This window comes from Stylophora pistillata, chromosome 13 (assembly GCF_964205215.1).
Source record: "Stylophora pistillata chromosome 13, jaStyPist1.2, whole genome shotgun sequence".
In the NCBI taxonomy this organism is placed as follows: Eukaryota; Metazoa; Cnidaria; class Anthozoa; order Scleractinia; family Pocilloporidae; genus Stylophora; species Stylophora pistillata.
In genome coordinates, this window is record NC_142531.1 from 4,638,063 (window position 1) to 4,657,500 (window position 19,438).

A 19,438-nucleotide genomic window follows, 5' to 3' on the forward strand; every position below is an offset into this window, starting at 1 on the left:
ACATGTGGTAACACGTTTACATCCAAATTTGCAGTTAAAACTTTTAAATAACCTACAATAAATGACGTTTATAAGTCGATGGCTATAAAATTGTTGTTTGGTGTTACAAATAAAAAGTCTGTAGAGCCTTGCTCTGTCTCTATATAAAGGTAAACTCGGTTTACTGCGGTATGGCGTTGGCTTTCATTTCTCTTAAGCGGCTTGAAATCGGGATTCTCTCAAGTCTCGGGCTTTGAGTCGATCCCAAACTACTTCCAGAAGCAATGGTGCTTTGTGAAGACTGCAATGACTCATAACTAGTAGCGCTTCCTGCCGAACCAGTAGAACCAGTACTCGACTTTGCCGACAGAGTCGGATGACCTTCGCTTCGATAACCCTTGGTAGAAGCAACTTGCTTAAGAACTGTCACTAAAGAAGGCGGTGGAACATTAAGCTTGATCAAATCCAGCAATATCTTGAATACATCAGGATCCAGAGTGACTCCGCTCAAATTACACAATTCGAGAAGCTCTTCGTCCAGGCTTTTGGAGCTCGTCCGAGTCACAGAAACTTTGTAAATATCCGGCGAGGACTGCGATCTTGACATGTCTTTGAAAGCAGTGATGAGCGATGAGCTTCTTTTGTATGTATAATGCGCTTCTGTTCGTGTGATGATTCAATATCGGCTCGAACTCAAAGAAAAAATACCAACCACCTCAAAGTAAAGTAGTACCTTTCACGTAGGAGCCATTTTGAATTTTGAACATGATACTCGTTTCCAGTCTACGCTCAGTCGTTCAGCAGAATGACTTTGATGTATGTGAAAATGTATTGTCCCGACAAGACATGACCATTTGGTCGATATTCGTGCAGGTGATCCGATGATTGAAGGAAACTTTCTACAAAAATGACCGACCATCAACACCTTCAGTAAAAAGAAAACTTTGGGCACTTTTGCAGCTCAAAATGGCGCAATGATTTTAAAGTTCAAAGTTTCAACAACTCCCTTGACTTTTAAAAAGATTCTCGATAAAATTTGATACAAAATATTGATGTGTCATTTCTGAATCCACTACTTGAATATCCAAACAACCACTGTGTACCAAAATCAACCAAAATGACCCTGTAACCATGTAACGTCATAAAGAGGGCTCTCATGCTCGTGGGTGTGAAATACGATATCTAAGTCAAGCTAAAAAAAAATACACTGTCGCGAATAGCAACAGGAAGTAGGAAATAGGAAATAATTAGTGATACACCCGTCTCAATTCAAATGCCTTAATTTGTGTATCGCAAACGAATCTCGCATACAATCAGGTAGGTACCGCTACACAAAACCAAGAGATTTCTTGACAAAACTTAACCTCTTAATATTGTTGTATGACATTAGTGCATATATAGTGATGGGTATACTAGAACTAGATTCTCGTGCGAAATAACTGATATCCCCTTGTCAGTGCTCTTGAAAAAGCACTTCATTTTGGGATTTAAGTTGCGATTAACTTCATGGCTAAAACTTATGAGATCCTCCGGAGTCAGTCAGACGAGTATCTATAAAGATTTCATGATAACAACTCTTTCAACTCGCTTCTTTACAACTGTATAATGTGTTTGCAACAAAGCTGACAAAGTTGTAAGCAAAGAATTTGTACATAATAGAAGATAATATGTTTTCAATTTTTTTGTATAGTCTACTTTGTTTTGATAAACGATTTTTTATCCCCTTGTTCTCTTTTCTGATCTAAGGGTACTCCAATAGTAACCACAAATGGAGCAGTTAATATCGTTTTTGTGATCATTAAAAGTGTTAAATAATTCTCAATGTTGCCATTTTCTTTTGTATCGGGACTAGCCCACTCATTTCAACTAATGAATGACGCAGTTGTTGTTAGCCTCCTTTGCAGACGTTCTTTGTGTGTCGAATTAAAAATATCTCCCCCGACGAACGTCCGTCGGGGGAGATATTTTTAATTCGACACACAAAGAACGTCTGTAAAGGAGGCTATAAAGTTGTTGTGCCAAAGAGAGAAAAACCAACAAAACGTCACGCAATATATAGACAATGATCTTGTGAGATATTAAAGACTAAAATTAGAAAAAAATCATCAACAACAACGATTTTACGAACGGAATTAACTTTATCCTTGGTTACTGATCGAACACTTAGACCTTTGTTAAGAATAGTATAGATCAACAGAAGATAATAAAATTTATGGCTCAAAATTTTGAGAGTGATCGCTTATTGTCAGATAAAGGGTGTCTGTCTATTTTTAATATTATAATGATATGCTAACCTGCCAATTGGCTTAGGGAGAAACAAATTCCTTTGATGGTCCGCGGGTCAGAAATATATTATGATATTGTTTGCTAGCTTTTACACAACTCGGCGCCCTGAGAAACGCATGAACTGTTGATGAATCGGTTTTTAAACTGAGAATTCTGCTCGCAAGGGCGGAATTTTTCCGTTGTTTACAAAAATTTTAGAGTGCCAACACCACTGTTGATCTTGCAATAGTTCTTCTCTGTTGCACTTGTTGATTCTGCCAACAGTTCTGCCTTGTAAACGAAGATAAACCTGATGAAAATGGCGAAGAGCACTATTTTGTACCTTCGAATCGGTGAGGGAAAGAATTTACCACGGAAAGACATGTAAGTTCAAGCGGAAGATTTTCATTGTTAAATAATTTATTTGATAAATAGTTTCACTCACATTAGTAGCTCTTTTGAATGAAACAAATTTTGTGCCGGCCATTGTTAAGTTAGTGCACTCGGAAATGATTTGATTTGATTTTGTCTTAAAAATAGCTCTGGAAAGAGTGATCCATACTGCATCGTGAAAGTTGACAACGAGCCTGTTGCGAGGTAGGTGAATATCTTTGAGCTTTTTCTGTTGCTAATTGACTTACGCTGTATTAACAACGAATGTCAAGTCTTTTGATGAAAGCAAATCATTGTTAAAAGGATGTTATAATCTGTGAAAATCACAGGTAACTTAAATAGGAAATGTATAGGGTTAAGTTTTAGCTGCTTAGTTGCTACATGCTAAATGGGGTTTTCCGCTTTCGCTGTTTAAATATCTGACGGGAATAAACAAGAAAACGCAGAGCCCAAAATTCAACAAAGTAAACAGTAGTTGAATAACACCATGACAGCTGTTTTTATCCCTAGGCAAATCTTTGAATAAAATTTACTTCCTTGTAAAACTGCGCGCAGTTGAAATCAGGCATCTAATGGACGCGGCTACGTTACAAAAAGCTTTTCGGCGATTCGATAACATTTTTTTCGCTTTCGATCGAAAAACAGGCGGCATGAATGATCTATTCATGCGGGGTATAGCGACTAAACCCCATCTTTTTTAAGAAAATCTACATACTAACTTAAATGTAAACAAAGCTAGGTATATTAAACAAAAATAAAAGACGTAAGGTCATCGTTTCACGTTTTTATCCTTTCTATATGTATCGGAGATCATGGCAGAAAAAATCATACCTTAATTAGAAATATATTGCTCGGCGATCGTCTTTCTAATTGCCTCTTGGGAGGTGAAAACAAGCAATTTAAAGGTGATAATTAAGTGAACTGTTTAAACATTCAGTTGAGGTCAATTAAAGACAACGTTCGGTTCTTATCTAACAAAGCGGAAAATGATTTAATTCCTAAAATTTCAGTATATCTGATGAGACAACAGCGGGCCCTTTGCCGTTCACAAGGCTATTAAACCTCGTTCGTAACGGATCTGTTACCAGACAAGGATAGACAGGAAAGGAAGTTGAAGCTCGCATTAACAGATATAAATTAATTTCCGTCTGTTTTGCCCGCTCGTTTCCCTTTAAAGTTTGTTAAGCACATTTATACATTTTCTCGGAACTTATGCAACATTGACATTAACAACTGAGTCATTTGGCTTGTGTTTCAATTTTTTCTTGTGGAATATTTTATCATTAAATTGTAACACTATTTTCTCTCTTCTAGAACTGCCACAGTTTGGAGAGATTTGGAGCCATTTTGGGGAGAAGAATACACGATGTTTCTACCTGTTGGTTTTACGAACTTGTCTGTTTTTGTTTATGATGAAGACACTATTGGGTAATAAAAGCCGCAGTTTTCTCGTTTGAATACCCTACGACGACAAATCTGACGCTATATGAAGAAGGTGTTTATGTTTCAATAGACCATTTCGTTCGAAGCGATTTTTATTTGAGTATCAAAGTAATACAGAATTGCGTTAGTTTTCTTTGATTTTGAAATGCTCTGTGATTGGTCTAAAAATTTCCTGCCACCTTCTCAACCAATCAGAAGCAGACATTAGCTCACATATCAATCGCGTTTTCCCGCGCTTGAAATGTATCTACTTTGAGTTTTCATTAGTCCTACGTGATATTTTCCTATGTTCTGATTGGTTTTTGGAATAATTAAGGCTCGTATGCTGCCAACACACAATTTTAAATCATCACAAATGTTAAATACTGCAATTCCACTCAGAGATACCCAGTTTTCAGTTAGTGACTTCATGGTATCTCCTTTTTCGCTAGGGTCGATGATCTTATTGGACGAGTGACATTTGACCGAGAGACACTGGCGCAAAGTCCTAAAGGACTGGATAAATGGTTTCCTGTGTCTTTGGCCGATATGCATAACTACTCGGACATTCAAGGGGATATCAGAATCGAAACAACACTGTTCGAAAAGGTAAGCAAAGTCCGCACATTCTCAAGCTGAAAAAAATCCGAATTAACTTGCACGATTATCGAAACCACAAGGTCAAATTTGTACCAAAATGTCCCGAAGGAATTAAGACGACTCAAGGTTTTATGACGAAGACTTAGAAAGGACAACGGAAAGTTAAGTCAACATGCAAGTATTTTTTTCACCACAGCACTGACCTTAGATTTAAAGTCGTTGCGAGAGGACTGAAACGAGTGAAAGGGGAGATCCAGTTCCCCTTCACCTCTGTTTCAAGGTCTCACGTGGCCTTTTTTACTGTACTCCTGGATGGATGGAATTGAAATAAAAATTTTAACGAGATGCTTTTTTTTCTACTTTTCCTTCCAGGGAGATGTTAAGAAGATCAGAGCAAAAGTCGTAGAAGTCAGGTAATTGGACCGCAGATCATGTACCTCATTCAATCCATAAACTGTCCTAGATCTGACTGCAAATTCTCCCTTGTGACTTCCATACATTTCCTTGTAAATTAGGCAGGAGAATTTGGTGTTTTTCTCAACATTAAATCCACCAGCTGTTTGTTTATTCTCGTCACCTTTTTGCTGGATGATGTATTAAAATTGCTGAGAAGTTACATGTTTATCTATCTTCTTTAGGGACCTTCCCGAGACGGGCCGTAGCATTTTAGAGCCCTCTGTAAAGCTCACCCTCGGGGAATCAAGTACAGGCGGTTGTCAGATGCGATTATCGTTACGAGAAACAGTCGTCAAACTTGCAGAGGTAAAAATTTACAGCAGAGTGAACAGTTAGTCATTCTAAGCGTGGTGGCAACTAATGGAATAAAATCCATGGTTTCTAAGGTGAAGGATAAATTTTCCCATCGAAGAACGCGGCTTGTGTTCCACTGGTAGTACCTTGCAAACAGATTGCAACTAAATACCTAACTACGCTGCCAAATATTTAATTGCGGCTTGAGTGGGGCGTGGGGGGGGGGGGGTGAGCACCGGGCACGTCAGATGCACATGCATGGATCTGAAACAGTTTTCAATTATAGGGTCTATAAAATACTACTTGACATCTTAACCGCTTGAAATTGTACGGCACTTTTTTCCTCGCCCCTGGCCTCCTTCTACCCCACCCCCTACTCCAACATCATTATTTTCCCATAATCATAACACCTTCCATAATTTGGACGACTTTTTGAGAAGTACATTACTAGTAAGGCATCGAAAGATCTAAAAGGCTTATTAAAACATTTTCCTGAGGCAGTATTCGTTAAATCTATCAAAGAAAAAACATGTGAAGGTGTAGTCTGATCGTCCGGGTGAGTGTAGTCCTGAGAAGGACTGTTGTCGGTGGTAGTGACTGACGTTTCGACAACCTGTGCGGAAGTCATCATCAGAGTCAAGTGAATGATTGTTGTCAGTAGAATGTTCTTATTCCAGTTCGTGTGAAATGATCGGTTGGTTTTGCCGTGATGTTATTGGCTGTAAGACTCAAGTGACGTAAGTCGAAACAGACCAATCACTGGTCTGTTTCGATCTGTCGGTAAAGTTAGGATGTCATGTTAAGGCATATCTGAAAACATCTCGCGCACCTTACTACCCTTCAATATCCGCGTCGCCCACAAACCCATCACCACACTACGTCAGTTACTAACGAACGTTAGAGACAAAGAGGAATCGAGGAACAGACAGGGAACGATTTATAAGATCAATTGTTCCGACTGCCAAGCCTCCTACATCGGTGAGACTGGCAGAAACCTCACAACAAGACTGACTGAACACAGACAGGCGACGAGGAAAGGTGATGTCAGCAATCACATTGCTGAACACCATCGACTTACCAACCACAACATTGACTGGGACTCTGCGCAATGCCTAACCTACAGCACTCACTATTTTCAACGACTGACTCTGGAAAGCTGGTTTACTAACTTAGAACAGACTCCCCTAAACAGAGGTCAACAACTACCCGCCCCATACAAACGACTCATTCACGACATAAACATCACAAACGACCGAAAAAGAACGACCTAACTTTACCGACAGACCGAAACAGACCAATCACGACCGACTTACGTCACTTGAGTCTTACAGCCAATAACATCACGGCAAAACCAACCGATCATTTCACACGAACTGGAATAAGAACATTCTACTGACAACAATCATTCACTTGACTCTGATAATGACTTCCGCACAGGTTGTCGAAACGTCAGTCTCTACCACCGACAACAGTCCTTCTCAGGACTACACTCACCCGGACGATCAGACTACACCTTCACATGTTACCCCCGGGTTCAAGCCATTTACTGCAAAGAAAAAACACTGCGTCAAAAGTCCATTGATTAGTTACCATGTGCAAGCAAATTTATACGGGAATATCACTTATAGGAACCTGAATTATTGTGGCCCTCACAAGATTATCTCAGGGACATGATAGGATCTTTTCAATCTTTTTTTTTTACGCTCACCAGGGACATGAGAAGATGTGGATTCCTACGAAACAGAAGTGCTTAGAGGTGGACGTGAAAGAACCGCTACAGGAACTGAAGATGATAACTGAGGTGAAGATTGAATCTGATGCACTCTGCTGTTTTGGGCAGGTAATCAATAAAATGTAGGGTTTAAATAGTGATAGAGGTTTTCATGAATAAAATAAACAAGCATTCCTCTCAGAAGTAGTTAAAATGGTTGGTTTCATTTTTAAGCAGTTACAATGGTGGCACGGGTTTCTAAAATCTTTTGAGAACGCAAAAGATTTTCATAAAATGACGCAATCTAACAGGTTTGAAAAATTCAGCGTGCTCGCACTATTCTGAGCCAGTGAAATGCAAAATACGGTGTGTTTTCCTAAGTTGATGGAGTTCCTTACGTCCACCATGATTACATGTTTTAATTATATTGGTTTTGACCAAGTGCTACCCTGAAAACAAGTTACAAGTAGGTTAGTAAGTCTACAATGAATAATACAATGATACAAACTTAACTAAAACGAGATGAATTACTATTGCTATGGGCAACGTTGATCATTTCAAGCAGCATGCCATAGTGCACTCGTAAATAGCCATCCATTCCTTCTGCCACAGCCCAAGGATACACAACTTTAACTTCTTGAGCAATCACTCCACAGTCCTCGCCAGTCAGTCCGAAGGTCCTCTGTGCGTTATCATTCCATTCCCAGCAGACCCCTCTCAAGCCGATATCGTTGAACTCGGAGCAGGACAGAGTTGTTACATTGTCTTTCAGATCTTCGTCACTTAAAAAGTATGCACCTGCAAAGAATCCTGGGATGAAATACTTAGCAGCGTCCTTACCATATTCCCACCAAATGTTTTCTTCTTGTTTTCTCTTCTCTTCCCCCCGTCTTCTTTCTTCCTCCAATCTTCTTTTTTCTTCCTCCAATATTCTTTTTTCTTCCTCCCATCTTCTTTTTTCTTCCTCCCGTTCTCTTCTTTCTTCCTCCTGTTTTCTTTTGTCTTCTTCTTGTTTTCTTCTTTCCTCCTCTTCGAGCTTTCTTTTATCCCTTACTGTACGCTTGAGCTCGTCCTTCGCTTTGTCTGTTTCACTTTTTAGTTCACACACAAGTTTAAATTCGTCTAACGCCTCCATCATCTCGTTTTGTATTTCGATTGAGGTTCGCCGCGTTAAAACCGGCTCAATGTGCTCTTTGTAACTCTTTCTACAAATATCTCTTTCCCAGGTTTCGTATGCATTTCCAAAATATTCCCATGAATTATTGTTCATTCCTTGAACCAACCAATCAGCGAGATCCCTGAGCGCCTCACCGTCGATAGCATTTCCTTCAAAAGTTCTTTTCTCTGGACATTCCTTCATTTTCTCGATCAAAGGTTTGAACGCTTTCCAATCGGAGCTGCTCTCCAACACAAGTTGATCTTTGAATAATTCAGTGGCATTGAAAACAATTGGAATTCGGGTGACTGCGATCGAATACTTCGGAAAGAATTTATAGATCATTTCCAATGCATCTTCCTTCCCTTTATGAGCATTGATTTTAATTATTTTTTCGAAGTCATAATCACCATCTTTAACGTCGAGATTAGTCCGCAACACAATTTGCAGTTTTGGGAAATATTTTAAAATGTTTTTATCTTTGAACACTAGTTCGCTCAAGCGTGCTAGGCGATAAAGAAAATCAATGTCGTTGTTTCCCATAAAATTTTCCGCAAAAACATTTAAACTAGAAGACATCATGGCTGTAAACATACTGAGGCGATCAGTAACAGAGTCGTCACCTAGATCCGTACCTTCCACGTCAAGCAATAGCATGCTTCCTTTTCCGTCGCGATGGTGAATAATGTACCCCCATACTCCTCGGGTGACTGCTTCTACTGAATCACCGGTTTTAAAAACTTCCACAATTGCAGAAGATGTTCTTTTTTCGTCCAAATTATGGGCAACTAGGTTGAGGAGCGTTGATTTTCCAACTCGGGCATTTCCAGTGGCGGCGATAACTTGGATCGGTCGCTTCATCTGTGATATCTCTTTCAAAGCATCAGGGTTCAGCTCAAAAGCGTTCGGCGAAGTTTTGTTGTTCACTGAGTTTAGTAGGATCTTGGCTTTCCCAGCTTCGGCTCCGTTAACGAAGCCCGAATAAGAGATAAGCGTTCCTGAGGCGATAAGTAATAGATAGATCATGGCCGCTTTGTACGCTGTTCAAAGCACGTGGTTTCATAACTGAAGGGAAAACACCTTTTACATATTCATGAAACACTTGCGGTTTTAAAAGTTTCTTATTTTGCATTTTACCACTGCACTTTGACACTGGGTGTTCCTAATTTCTATGTTCCCTACAGTTTGCATTATAAGGGTTAAATATTATCTCGTGTTAAGAATGCAAAAGTCTGCTTCCCTTTATCTTTTTTATTATAAGTCTTTGCCGTTTCCAGCCAAACGTTACAAAATACAATCATATTCAAAGATACATCATATGCAGTTTCAGTTCAGTTTAAAATCCTCAATTTACTGAACGTAGTGAATCCAAATCTTCTGAAGAAATGATAAATAAGTGTTTTTCCTGCGTAAATGAGGAGAACAAAGCTTGTCCATCCAAAAATTGTCCTAGAACTAGTTAAGCCAGCCAAAGTTATTTAGGTTCTTCGTAACTAACCGTCAATCAACCTGTTATGCATCAGCGAGAAAAATATTCGGTATGCAATTTTTTGTAAGCAGTAATAGATCTGGCCTCTGGTATCGAACAAGGCAGCGCCTACCACATGATATTGTCGCGAAGAATCGCACCTCTAATCCGGAGAACTACACAACCAAAGTTCTCTCAAAGTACGCTTGTAGAAACATTTTTTTAGTGCGATTAATCAACCAGTTTACTCAAATAGCGTTCGTGAAAACCATATTGTAAATGCATGAGCAGCATCCCCGTATCTTCTAATCATATTAGTTCTCTTACTGGGTTAAAATGTGGCGCGAGAATTCGTTAAATAACATCCCTACAATGAAACGTATTGTGAAAAGCTTTATTTCGAAAAGATAAAGTCGAGATCGGATAATTGATTAGGTTACTTCATGACGAACAAAGTTAATCACAATATCGTGTTTTTCAGTCCCAGTATGCATCTCACTGAGTTCAAATGTGGTGTTAATATGTGAGTTCGAAAGATAACACGCTACTCGTATAATTTCCTTCGTTCATGGCCGAGGAATTTAGGTCCCTTCCAAGTCACGTGCTTGATCACGCGTACTCATCCTTGCCGTACCGTCACTAAGTGCTTATCAGCAGTTGTTCTTCATAAAAACATAATAAATGGCCGCCAAAAGTGTTACCTGACTGAGCCTTGTTTCATGTGAAATTGTAAATAGGACAACAATGGTAATTATCTTTTTACTTTAGGCTAAGTATACTACAATTTGGCTGCAAGTGTAGATTGTACGGCCCTTCCACAGAAAATAGCAAAAAATTCACATTTCATTGTTTATGCCACAGTGGACAAATAAATCAATGCTGTAAAGATGTAACTATAACCGAAGACTTTCTCATAATACGCGATAAGTTTAGGCAATATCAGTGGTTATATATCATTTTAAGAGACCCTTTCATGGGAGTCTTGGCTTCTGGTCTACATCCACTATTAATAGATGTTTCAATTTCTTGGTTTTGACTTAATGCTACCACTAAAACAAGTTAAGGTCGTGGAGTCTTCAATGACTAATACAACAATAAAAAAATAAATGAAACTAGATGAGTTCCCGTTGCTGTGGACAACTTTGATCATTTCATGTAACATGCCACAGTGCACTCGTAAATAGCCATCCATTCCTTCCACCACAGCCCAAGGATACAGAACTTTAACTTCCTGAGCAATCACTCCACAGTCTTCTCCAGTCAGTCCAAAGGTCCTCTGAGCGTTTTTATTCCATTCCCAGCAGACCCCTCTCAGGTCGATTTCGTTGAACTCGGAGCCGTACAGAGTTGTTACATTGTCTTTCAGATCTTCGTCACTGAAAAAGTATGCACCTGCGAGAAGTGTACCTAAGTACGTAGCAGCGGTCATCAACACACTTCCATCCTCTTGTTTTCTTTCCTCTTTTTCTAGTCTCCATATTTCTTCCACCGATCTTTTTCTCTCTTCTTCCCATTCCCTCTCTTCCAATCTTCTTCTCCTTTCTTCTTGTCTTCTTTTTTTTTTCCTCCTCGCGCTTTCTTTTCTCTTTCAGCGCACTTATCAGTTCTTCCTTCCCCTTTGATATCTCATTTGGTAGACTGCATTCCTGTTCAAATTTATTGAACACTTTATTCATATTGGCTTCCATTTCACTTGAGGTGTGGCACAGTATAGTCTCCCCGCAGCCGTGATGTTTCGGTGAGGCAGCGTTGCGTGACCGAAACATCACGGCTGCGGGGAGACTAGGCACAGTAAGGCAGGTTTGATGTACTTTTCGTATCTTCTTGTACAAATATATCTTTCCATGTCGGCATAAACATTTCCGAAATCTTCCCAAGAATCATCAGGACTGTTCATTGCTTCGACGAGCTTTATAGTGAGGAAACTAAGTTCTTCACCGTCAATCGGAAGGCCTCCAAAAGTACTTTTCACAGGGCAATCCTTCATTTTCTGTAACAACGTTTCGAACGATTTCCAAGAAGAACTTTCTTGCAACTGCTTTATGTCTGTGAATAATTCAGGGGGATTATTCACCGAAGGGATAAGACTCACTGTAATACGACCTCTTGGAAAGTACTTCTCGATCGTTTTCTCTTTTCCCTTGCTCTGACCGTCAGGATGAAAGATTTTTCGACCGACATAATCCTCAAAGCTATCATCGTCAGGGACGTCCAGATTTGTTCGTAAAACAATCCGAAGTTTGGGGAAATTATTTGGAAGATCTTTACCTTCAAAGACGAGCTCGCTCAAGCGCGCTATGCGATAAAGGAAGTCGATGTCTCCGTTTTTCACGACTTGTAAAGCAAAAATATTCAGTCCGGAAGGCAACAGGGCTGTAAACATACTGAGCCGATTAGTTACTCTGTCATTTCCTAGATCGGTACCTTCCACATCGAGCAAAAGTATGCTTGCATTTTTATCGGGATGTTGAATTACGTGCGCCCACACACCACGAGTGACTCGACAGGATCCAACGAGGCACCGGATTTGAAAACCTCTTCAATTGCGTTAGATTTTCCCTCTCGATTGAAGATACGAGTGATTAAATTTAAGAAGGTTGATTTTCCAACTCGAGCATTTCCAACGGCGGCGATAACTTGGATCGGTCGCTTCATCTGTGAGATTTCTTTCAAAACATCATGGTTTAACTCAAAAGCGTTCGACGAAAGTTCGTCATTCACTGATTGCAATAGGATCTTAGCGTTCCCAGCTTCGGTTACGAAACGAAACGTAAACCAGGGAGGAGCGTTCCAAAGGCGATAAGCAGTTAAAAGATCATGGTCGATACCTCAATTTACCTATTCAGTTAGACCCTGAGGGAAAAACACCTTTTAAAAATTTATGAAATACATTCCCAGCATTGAAGGTTGGATCAGATTCATTTTACCAACGCAGTATGATACTGGGTGTTCTTACTGTCTGACCTATATCGTCTTTATTTTAAGATTTAGATGTTATCCCTTGACAACAGGTTATAATCGCTTGCTCTTGTGAAAGGGTGCATTTTTCTTCTTCGTCATTTGTTCAGTCTTGAGCGTTTCAAGCCTTGCAAACCTTGCAAAATACATTCTCAGTCAAAGATGCATCAGAGGCGAATTCAGTTTCGTTTGAAAGCTTCAATTCGCCGAACCTTGTGAACCTAAAGCTTTTGAACAAATTATAAATAAGTATTTTTCTTACGTGAATGAAGAGAACGAAGCTTAGGCATCGAAAGCTTGTCCTTCAAGGTGAAATTTGATAAATAAAACGCCAAACAAATGGCAACCAGTTCAACCTGCCAAAATTAAACTGGTTCTTTTTTTAAAAAAAATGTGGGTATCAAATAACAAGAACAAATTATAGGCTTTTGCATTTAGAACTGTAATAACAAAAATGCTACCCCTCTCTCATAATAATAATAAAAGATTTACACAGTGCCAGTATCCCAATGTTCAATGGCGCTTTACAACACGATATTCACCAATGCCTCAGCCCTTCTAAACCTATTTAATTAGCTACCCCACTTTTATTGAAGGTAGTGTCCAATATTGTCTGTATCATAATAAAATGATAGCTTATTTTTAAGATTTTTTCCTTAAAAAACTTTGATTAAACATCAAGTAATTAGGCCTCTCAGTGATCCAAGCCTGATATAATTTCAAGAAAAAAATTAAGAAACCCTAAAGAACAGCGTCAGACTGATTACTCACTTTGAAGTATTAGTAACATATCAGCTTGAACCGGAAAATCGTAGGTTCGTTTGTGCAGGTGTTAACTGTACTCCGATCAAACTATATTTCTGACCATGACAGCTCAGAAAAGAAAAAGGCAACAAACAACTCGAAGCGCGGGAAAACGCGGGCGACCAACTCATGATTGGTTTCAGTTTTGCATCTGATTGGTTATGAGAGTGGCGCGAGTTTTCAGGACCAATCACGGTGCAAGGTAAAGCTAAAACAAAGCAAGCTCTCTGAAACGCGGAAAAACGCGAATCATCAAGTTACCTCTTTTCCATTGGCGCATATGAAGTCAGTGAAGTTTTTAGACCAATCACAGAGCGGTGTTAGGCAAACCAAATATAATCCCAGATAACTTTCGACAACCATTCAAAGAATTGCCTCAATTTGCTGGAGCACATTTTACAAACGAGGGTCAAAGACGACAAAGTCTTCCGAGGTTTGACTTTAAGTTTGTTTCTTTATCAGGCCACAACTTTCCTGTCGAAGCTCAAGCCGGGACAAACCCGAGACTGTTGGTACAAGCTGTTTCCGATGCCTCAGTCGAAAGAAATTAAGACGTAAGTTACACAAAAGTCATCATACAGATTAGTGCATTTCTGTTTTTGGACAAGGACTAAGAAACATGGTTCTAAGTGCATGAAATCGAAGTTCTCTGATAACCAACTGAACCACGTCATTTCACCCAAAAATTTAACTAGCGAGAGCTTGTGAGAAGTAAGTACAACGCCATTTATCATGGCGAACAGTTTTAATTATTAGTAGCTATCTTAATTATTTGTATTTTGGTTTTTGATACTTCTCTTATTGTATTTTATTGTAGATTACACTTTGCGGCTTTTATTGTAGTTATCTTAGAGTAAGAGATAATTTATTCCCATTGTAAAGTAAGTCGTATTTCAGCCGGCCCGGGGGCTGCAATGATTTTACTTCCTAATAAAGCTATCTATCTAAAGCTATCTATCTATCTAACGCCAAACGAAACAAGCAAAACCTCGAAAGAGAACTTCGTATCCGTTACTTTTTCACTTAAAATCATTACCTCGGGAAATTTACCACTAACTAACCCTCGATTTATATGCAGGAAACAGCTTACCTGTCTTGCCTCCATACAAATCGGCCTTGTGCCCATCGCCTGAGAAGATTTGTTTAAGCCAACCCTTCGATCGCGAAACACACACACGAATCATGTTCATCACTTGCTACCTTAGTATTAATGATTCACTTTTGTGGCATACGACAGAGAGAACCTCGGTAGTATCCGAATGAAGGTTCGGTTGACTCAAGAACGCATCCTACCTCAGAAATGTTACCAGTCTTTAGTGGAGACTCTTGTCAACTCCGCTAAGGACCCGGAGAGTCTGGATCCTACAGCGCTGAGCTTAATAGAACAGCTGACTACCGCTGACCAAGCAATACTGGCTCACCAACTTGTTCGTCTGTTTATTGGCCAAGATCTCGTTATACCATTTCTGGATTATCTGACTCTTCGCGAGATAAGGAGCACAAGTATAAGTAATGGCTTTGTACCTTAATGTCTATGCTGTAAAGAGCTTATTTCAAGCATAGGTTATCAAATAGCTAAAAAGGAGTTCAAATGAGCCTATTTCATCCTCGGCTTTTCTTCAACTTTAAGAATGCTTAACAATCACTCAACATTAGAGATATCCAAAAACCAGTACCTCGCGTAATCCTTCTTCAGGACCAGGAGGAAAGCTGAGGAAGGTAGGGCGAGGGGTCTCAGGGTGCGTTAGCACCACTCTTTTTCTGAATCAACTTTTCATGCCCCCAGGTGCTAATAAGAAGACAGTATAGCACGACTCGGCATCCCCCTGTCGACATCAACTAAATTTGACTTTTGTGCATAGAGGAGATCTTGAAGAAGACCTTAGAGAAGACGTGGGATTCTCCCTCAATGAACTTTTCCCAATCAAGTTTACTTGTTCACCAACAACACAACATTTCATTGTTGTTGTTCTCTTATTCGTAGGCTGTCCAAGGACTCTGTTTAGAGGCAACAGTCTGGCAGCCAAGTGTATGGAACAATTCATGAAGGTAATAATGTTCAACTAAACACGAGGCGACCAACAAGGGAATGTCATCTTGATTTAGCAAGAAATCCAGGTTACGAACATTTGAAAACGTATGGTGCTCAGAAATAAAATAAATATTTTAGATGCGCGGTCTCCACAGAGGTTCACCCACAACTGATTTGCCCCCCGTGGTTGTATGTTAAGTACTTTGCTATCTTCGCTTTTTTTCATTAACTAATAAGGTCCTTGTCCCTTTTGTCAGATTGTAGGTATGCCATACCTTTCGGACACATTGAAACCAGTTCTCGACAAGATATTTGAAGAACGCAAATACTGCGAACTCGACCCATGCAAAGCTGCAGAAAGGAAACATAGCGCCTTCAGGTGAGGTATACGAGTCGGTCATCTGAACCAATCAGCACTAACGAATAAAAGCCTTTGAAAACATAGGCTCCACAAACAAACCAATCAGAAAGAATAGTAAGTACATGTCATTGGCAGACCACGTATTTAAAATGACGAATCTTCCCTTCCACTCCCAAGATCGAGATGTCAATTCTCCACACTGTCTGCAATACAGGTATTACTATTATAGCTTTGAAAATTTGGTGTTTGATTAAACAGCACTTCGTGGTTGACTCGATTCCTCACTTTGCTCAGAATTTTCTTTTGGGAGTTTTTGTTTGGGAATGGGGGGGGGGAGAGGGGGGAAGAAGGAAGATTAAATGGGAAAGGTGGGGGAGGCTCATTACAAACTTGAGGCCCCAGAGGGGGGAGGGGGGAAGTTAGTTTAAGAAGGGACGACGCTTAATGAAGCGCTCATATTTGTTCGCGATAGACCGATAAGGATCGAGGATAGTAAAAGATGCTGACGATTGACAAGGATTGCATATTACAAGCTACCGTTTCTGATAGACGTTGCTTTTTGTAAGACCCCTGTGAAACTTACATAACGCCTTGACAGAGTTTCCTGACCTGTTTGCAGGCGCCTGAGCTTGAGGCCGGCCGACGAGCAAGACAAGAGTCTGTCAGTGTTGACTGGTTACCTAGAGACAGTTATGACGTCAATCCTGAACTCAGTCAAAGAATGTCCAAGCTACATGCGAGCAGCCTTCAGAAATCTCGCTAAGAGAGTCTCGGATCGCTTTGGTGATGTACCTGACTATGAGGTGAATCGCATGAAATACTTTTCTAAGCTTGATTTCCTATTATGTCACCACTAACCCTTTTATAACATAACCAAAGTAAAGCGCGCGCTCTGATTGGTCAATTTAGCGTCCCCCATTTGTCCATGGGTGTACCTGCTGAAGTGAGCAAATGCAAAGACTATTTTTCCGCGCGCGCTTGTTTTTTCTGGTCGCGTAAGATTTGTTAAATAAAAGGCAACTCTTTAGTTGCAATGTATCAATGTTATGTTATAAAACAAATGGTAAACACCACAGCGTACACTATTGAGTTATGGATGCACTTGGGAGGTTTGCTAAGCACTCAAGAAGCTAGAGTCGCTCTCGGCTATCGCCTCGAAAGACTCTTACGCTTCTGTCGTGCTTGGCAACCTCCCAAGTGCATTCATAACTCAATAGTGTACGCTGTGGTGTTTACCATTTGTTCATTGAAAACCTTAACATCAGTATGCATATTCTGCGCACTATTCGAAATGCATTTCCTATGGCTAGGACATGGGGAATTTGTACAACTATCAAGATCTTCTCTGGTTACCGATCATTTCTTTCATTCCCATGACCTCATAGTAAAACTTTAGGAAGGAATTAAATGCGATTTGCTCTAAGAGGTTTCCAGTTCCAAAACTGTCTCCAAGTAAAGACATTGGATGGTATACATTTGTTACTCGATGTATTTGTTATACATTTGTTATATATTTGTTTATTACATTTATTCGAAAATAAAGCGCAAAGTGTGCATATCAAAGTCCGCGAAACTGAAGGTAGTTCAGATAGCGATACGTTGGCACAGTGGAGCCAGGAAACTAAACAGGCATGCCAAGATTTCTGCTCAGTTCTCCGCGGCATATATTGATCGTAGATAATACAATTTCACATGTTAGAAATGACTATGACATTCCCTTTTCAGGACTCTAAGTACACAGCCGTGAGTGGTTTCCTGTTTCTGCGGTTCTACGTGCCAGCAATACTTGGACCTAAGCTCTTCGGTCTGCGGGAAAACCACGCCGAAAAAAATGTGTCACGCACCCTGACCATCCTAGCGAAGGTCAGTATTTAGGAAGAAAAGGGCGATGAGCACCTACAAGAAAGTGCACTCGTTAAACTTAAGAAGGAGTAGGGAGAGGATTCGGTTCCATACATTCGCGATTTTCAGACTTTTCCGAAAAGAATTCTTTCATGATGATCCGATTTCCTTTAGACGATCCCGGACAAAGTGAAAACCGTTGTGCCGTAAAACTGAAGTATATATCTCTGATGTTTTGTTTGTTGCCTCTATTGTCAGACTGTCCAGAAGATTGGCAACATAGAACTCCCTCTTCAGAACGGAAAAGAAGAATGGATGGGACCCCTGTACAAATGGATTGCATTCTACACTGATGAAGTAAAGGACTTCCTGGATCAGCTTGCAGACGTGGAAGATACAGAAGGTAAAAACAAGTTACTGGGCATTCGCCGCATCCTTATATTAGTTAGAAATCAGTCTTGACTCTAAAAATAATACAATGGAAAGATAGCAAATTGTCGAAGGTGGTATTGTAGATGACGGCTTGTGCACACTATGAGCATATTCCATTGGTTACAAAATCTATCCTCCACTAACCTCCAAAGGAAAGGACACCAAATCTATTTAGGCTATCCTGGTTTTTCCTCGATGGAAAAATTGGGAGCTTTTTTTCTTCGCTTGTTTCATTTTCTTTTCCCTTTCTAATAAATAGTTCCAGGTTGTGACCACAGGAGGACTGTGTTTAGTCACTCATTGATCACCAAAGAAGGCTCTCTCAAGAAAAGTCGCTACAGGGACACTAGGCTGCCCAAGCCGTTCAAGTTCAAAAAGCGCCATTGTTGGCTCAGCACGGAGAATTTCCTCTACGCAAAAACTAATGATTCACAGGTAACAAATTATTAAAGCGGGGCGTTCCCGAAGATTTCAAAAGGCCTGTTATGAGATTTATTCCCAAATAACGGCAAACAGTTTCGGAGACACGTTGGCCTCTGAACTGAATCCCTGGCCATGTGGGAATGTTGTGTTGTTAGATAAGACACTTTACTGTCACAGCTCCCCCCTTCCTATCTCTAAGACTCACGCGGGTACCGTCTTATCGTCAGAAAAAACCCGACGACATACTTGGGAGGGAGCGAAATGAGGAAGTGAGGAAGAGAAGGCCACTTGCATTGGACTACAGTAAAAACCCGCACACAAGAACACCCATTTTCGGGGTTCAGGCTGATTGGGTTCTTATATATCGGGTATTTTAGGTGAAATCAGCCTGAAAGTGTTCTGAAGTGTTCTTAATTTTTTACCTTTAAAAAAATGTAAGGGATTTAGTAACTATGATGAAATACATAACTTATAATTGTAATCATAAGACTTTTAATTCCAAATACAGTTGCTGTACATTTACTATCCACAGCAAGTGAAATTACTAGCATTTATACAGAGATCTTAGTGCAATACCACAATAAAGCTACAGACACTGTTTGTTCTATTAAACTGAAAAGGGAAGAGTTTTTATATATAAGAACAATTTTCAATTTTCAGGCTGAATGTGTTCTTATATATATGCTCCTTTTTTACCAAATTTCAGCCTGGGTGTTCTTAATCCACATGTTCTTATATGCGGGTTTTTGTTGTAATCTCCCATCCAGGAGGGGTAGAAATTAAATAATTTGGATATATCAACAAAGTTGAAATGGTAAATTAACCACCGTAATGATTACAAA

The 19,438-nt window shown here is 39.8% G+C and overlaps 2 protein-coding genes and 1 pseudogene across 3 annotated transcripts in view; 1 reads left to right on the top strand and 2 right to left on the bottom strand.

Annotated features, from left to right (window-relative positions):
• Nucleotides 1–2,278: 2,278 nt before the first annotated feature.
• Nucleotides 2,279–19,438, top strand: part of LOC111322671 (rasGAP-activating-like protein 1) — an 18,748-nt gene continuing 1,588 nt past the window's right edge. Inside the window, exons 1-15 of one of the 2 annotated variants that reach the window (XM_022925809.2) lie at nt 2,279–2,628; nt 2,785–2,841; nt 3,952–4,065; nt 4,512–4,668; nt 5,032–5,072; nt 5,298–5,421; nt 7,121–7,249; nt 13,969–14,060; nt 14,744–15,015; nt 15,491–15,555; nt 15,796–15,917; nt 16,519–16,702; nt 17,625–17,762; nt 18,000–18,144; nt 18,433–18,608. In XM_022925809.2, the coding sequence (XP_022781544.2) occupies nt 2,558–2,628; nt 2,785–2,841; nt 3,952–4,065; nt 4,512–4,668; nt 5,032–5,072; nt 5,298–5,421; nt 7,121–7,249; nt 13,969–14,060; nt 14,744–15,015; nt 15,491–15,555; nt 15,796–15,917; nt 16,519–16,702; nt 17,625–17,762; nt 18,000–18,144; nt 18,433–18,608 (1,887 nt within the window). In that variant the 5' untranslated portion in view covers nt 2,279–2,557. The remainder of the gene's footprint in view (nt 2,629–2,784; nt 2,842–3,951; nt 4,066–4,511; nt 4,669–5,031; nt 5,073–5,297; nt 5,422–7,120; nt 7,250–13,968; nt 14,061–14,743; nt 15,016–15,490; nt 15,556–15,795; nt 15,918–16,518; nt 16,703–17,624; nt 17,763–17,999; nt 18,145–18,432; nt 18,609–19,438) is intronic. The other variant, XM_022925810.2, reaches the window with a different exon arrangement.
• On the bottom strand, nt 7,490–9,350 carry LOC148717334 (guanylate-binding protein 7-like). The gene has a single exon (XM_088742969.1). It carries the CDS (start codon nt 9,300–9,302, stop codon nt 7,629–7,631), a length of 1,674 nt encoding a protein of 557 aa, XP_088599095.1. The 5' UTR covers nt 9,303–9,350; the 3' UTR covers nt 7,490–7,628.
• On the bottom strand, nt 10,624–12,563 carry LOC148717335 (uncharacterized; annotated as a pseudogene).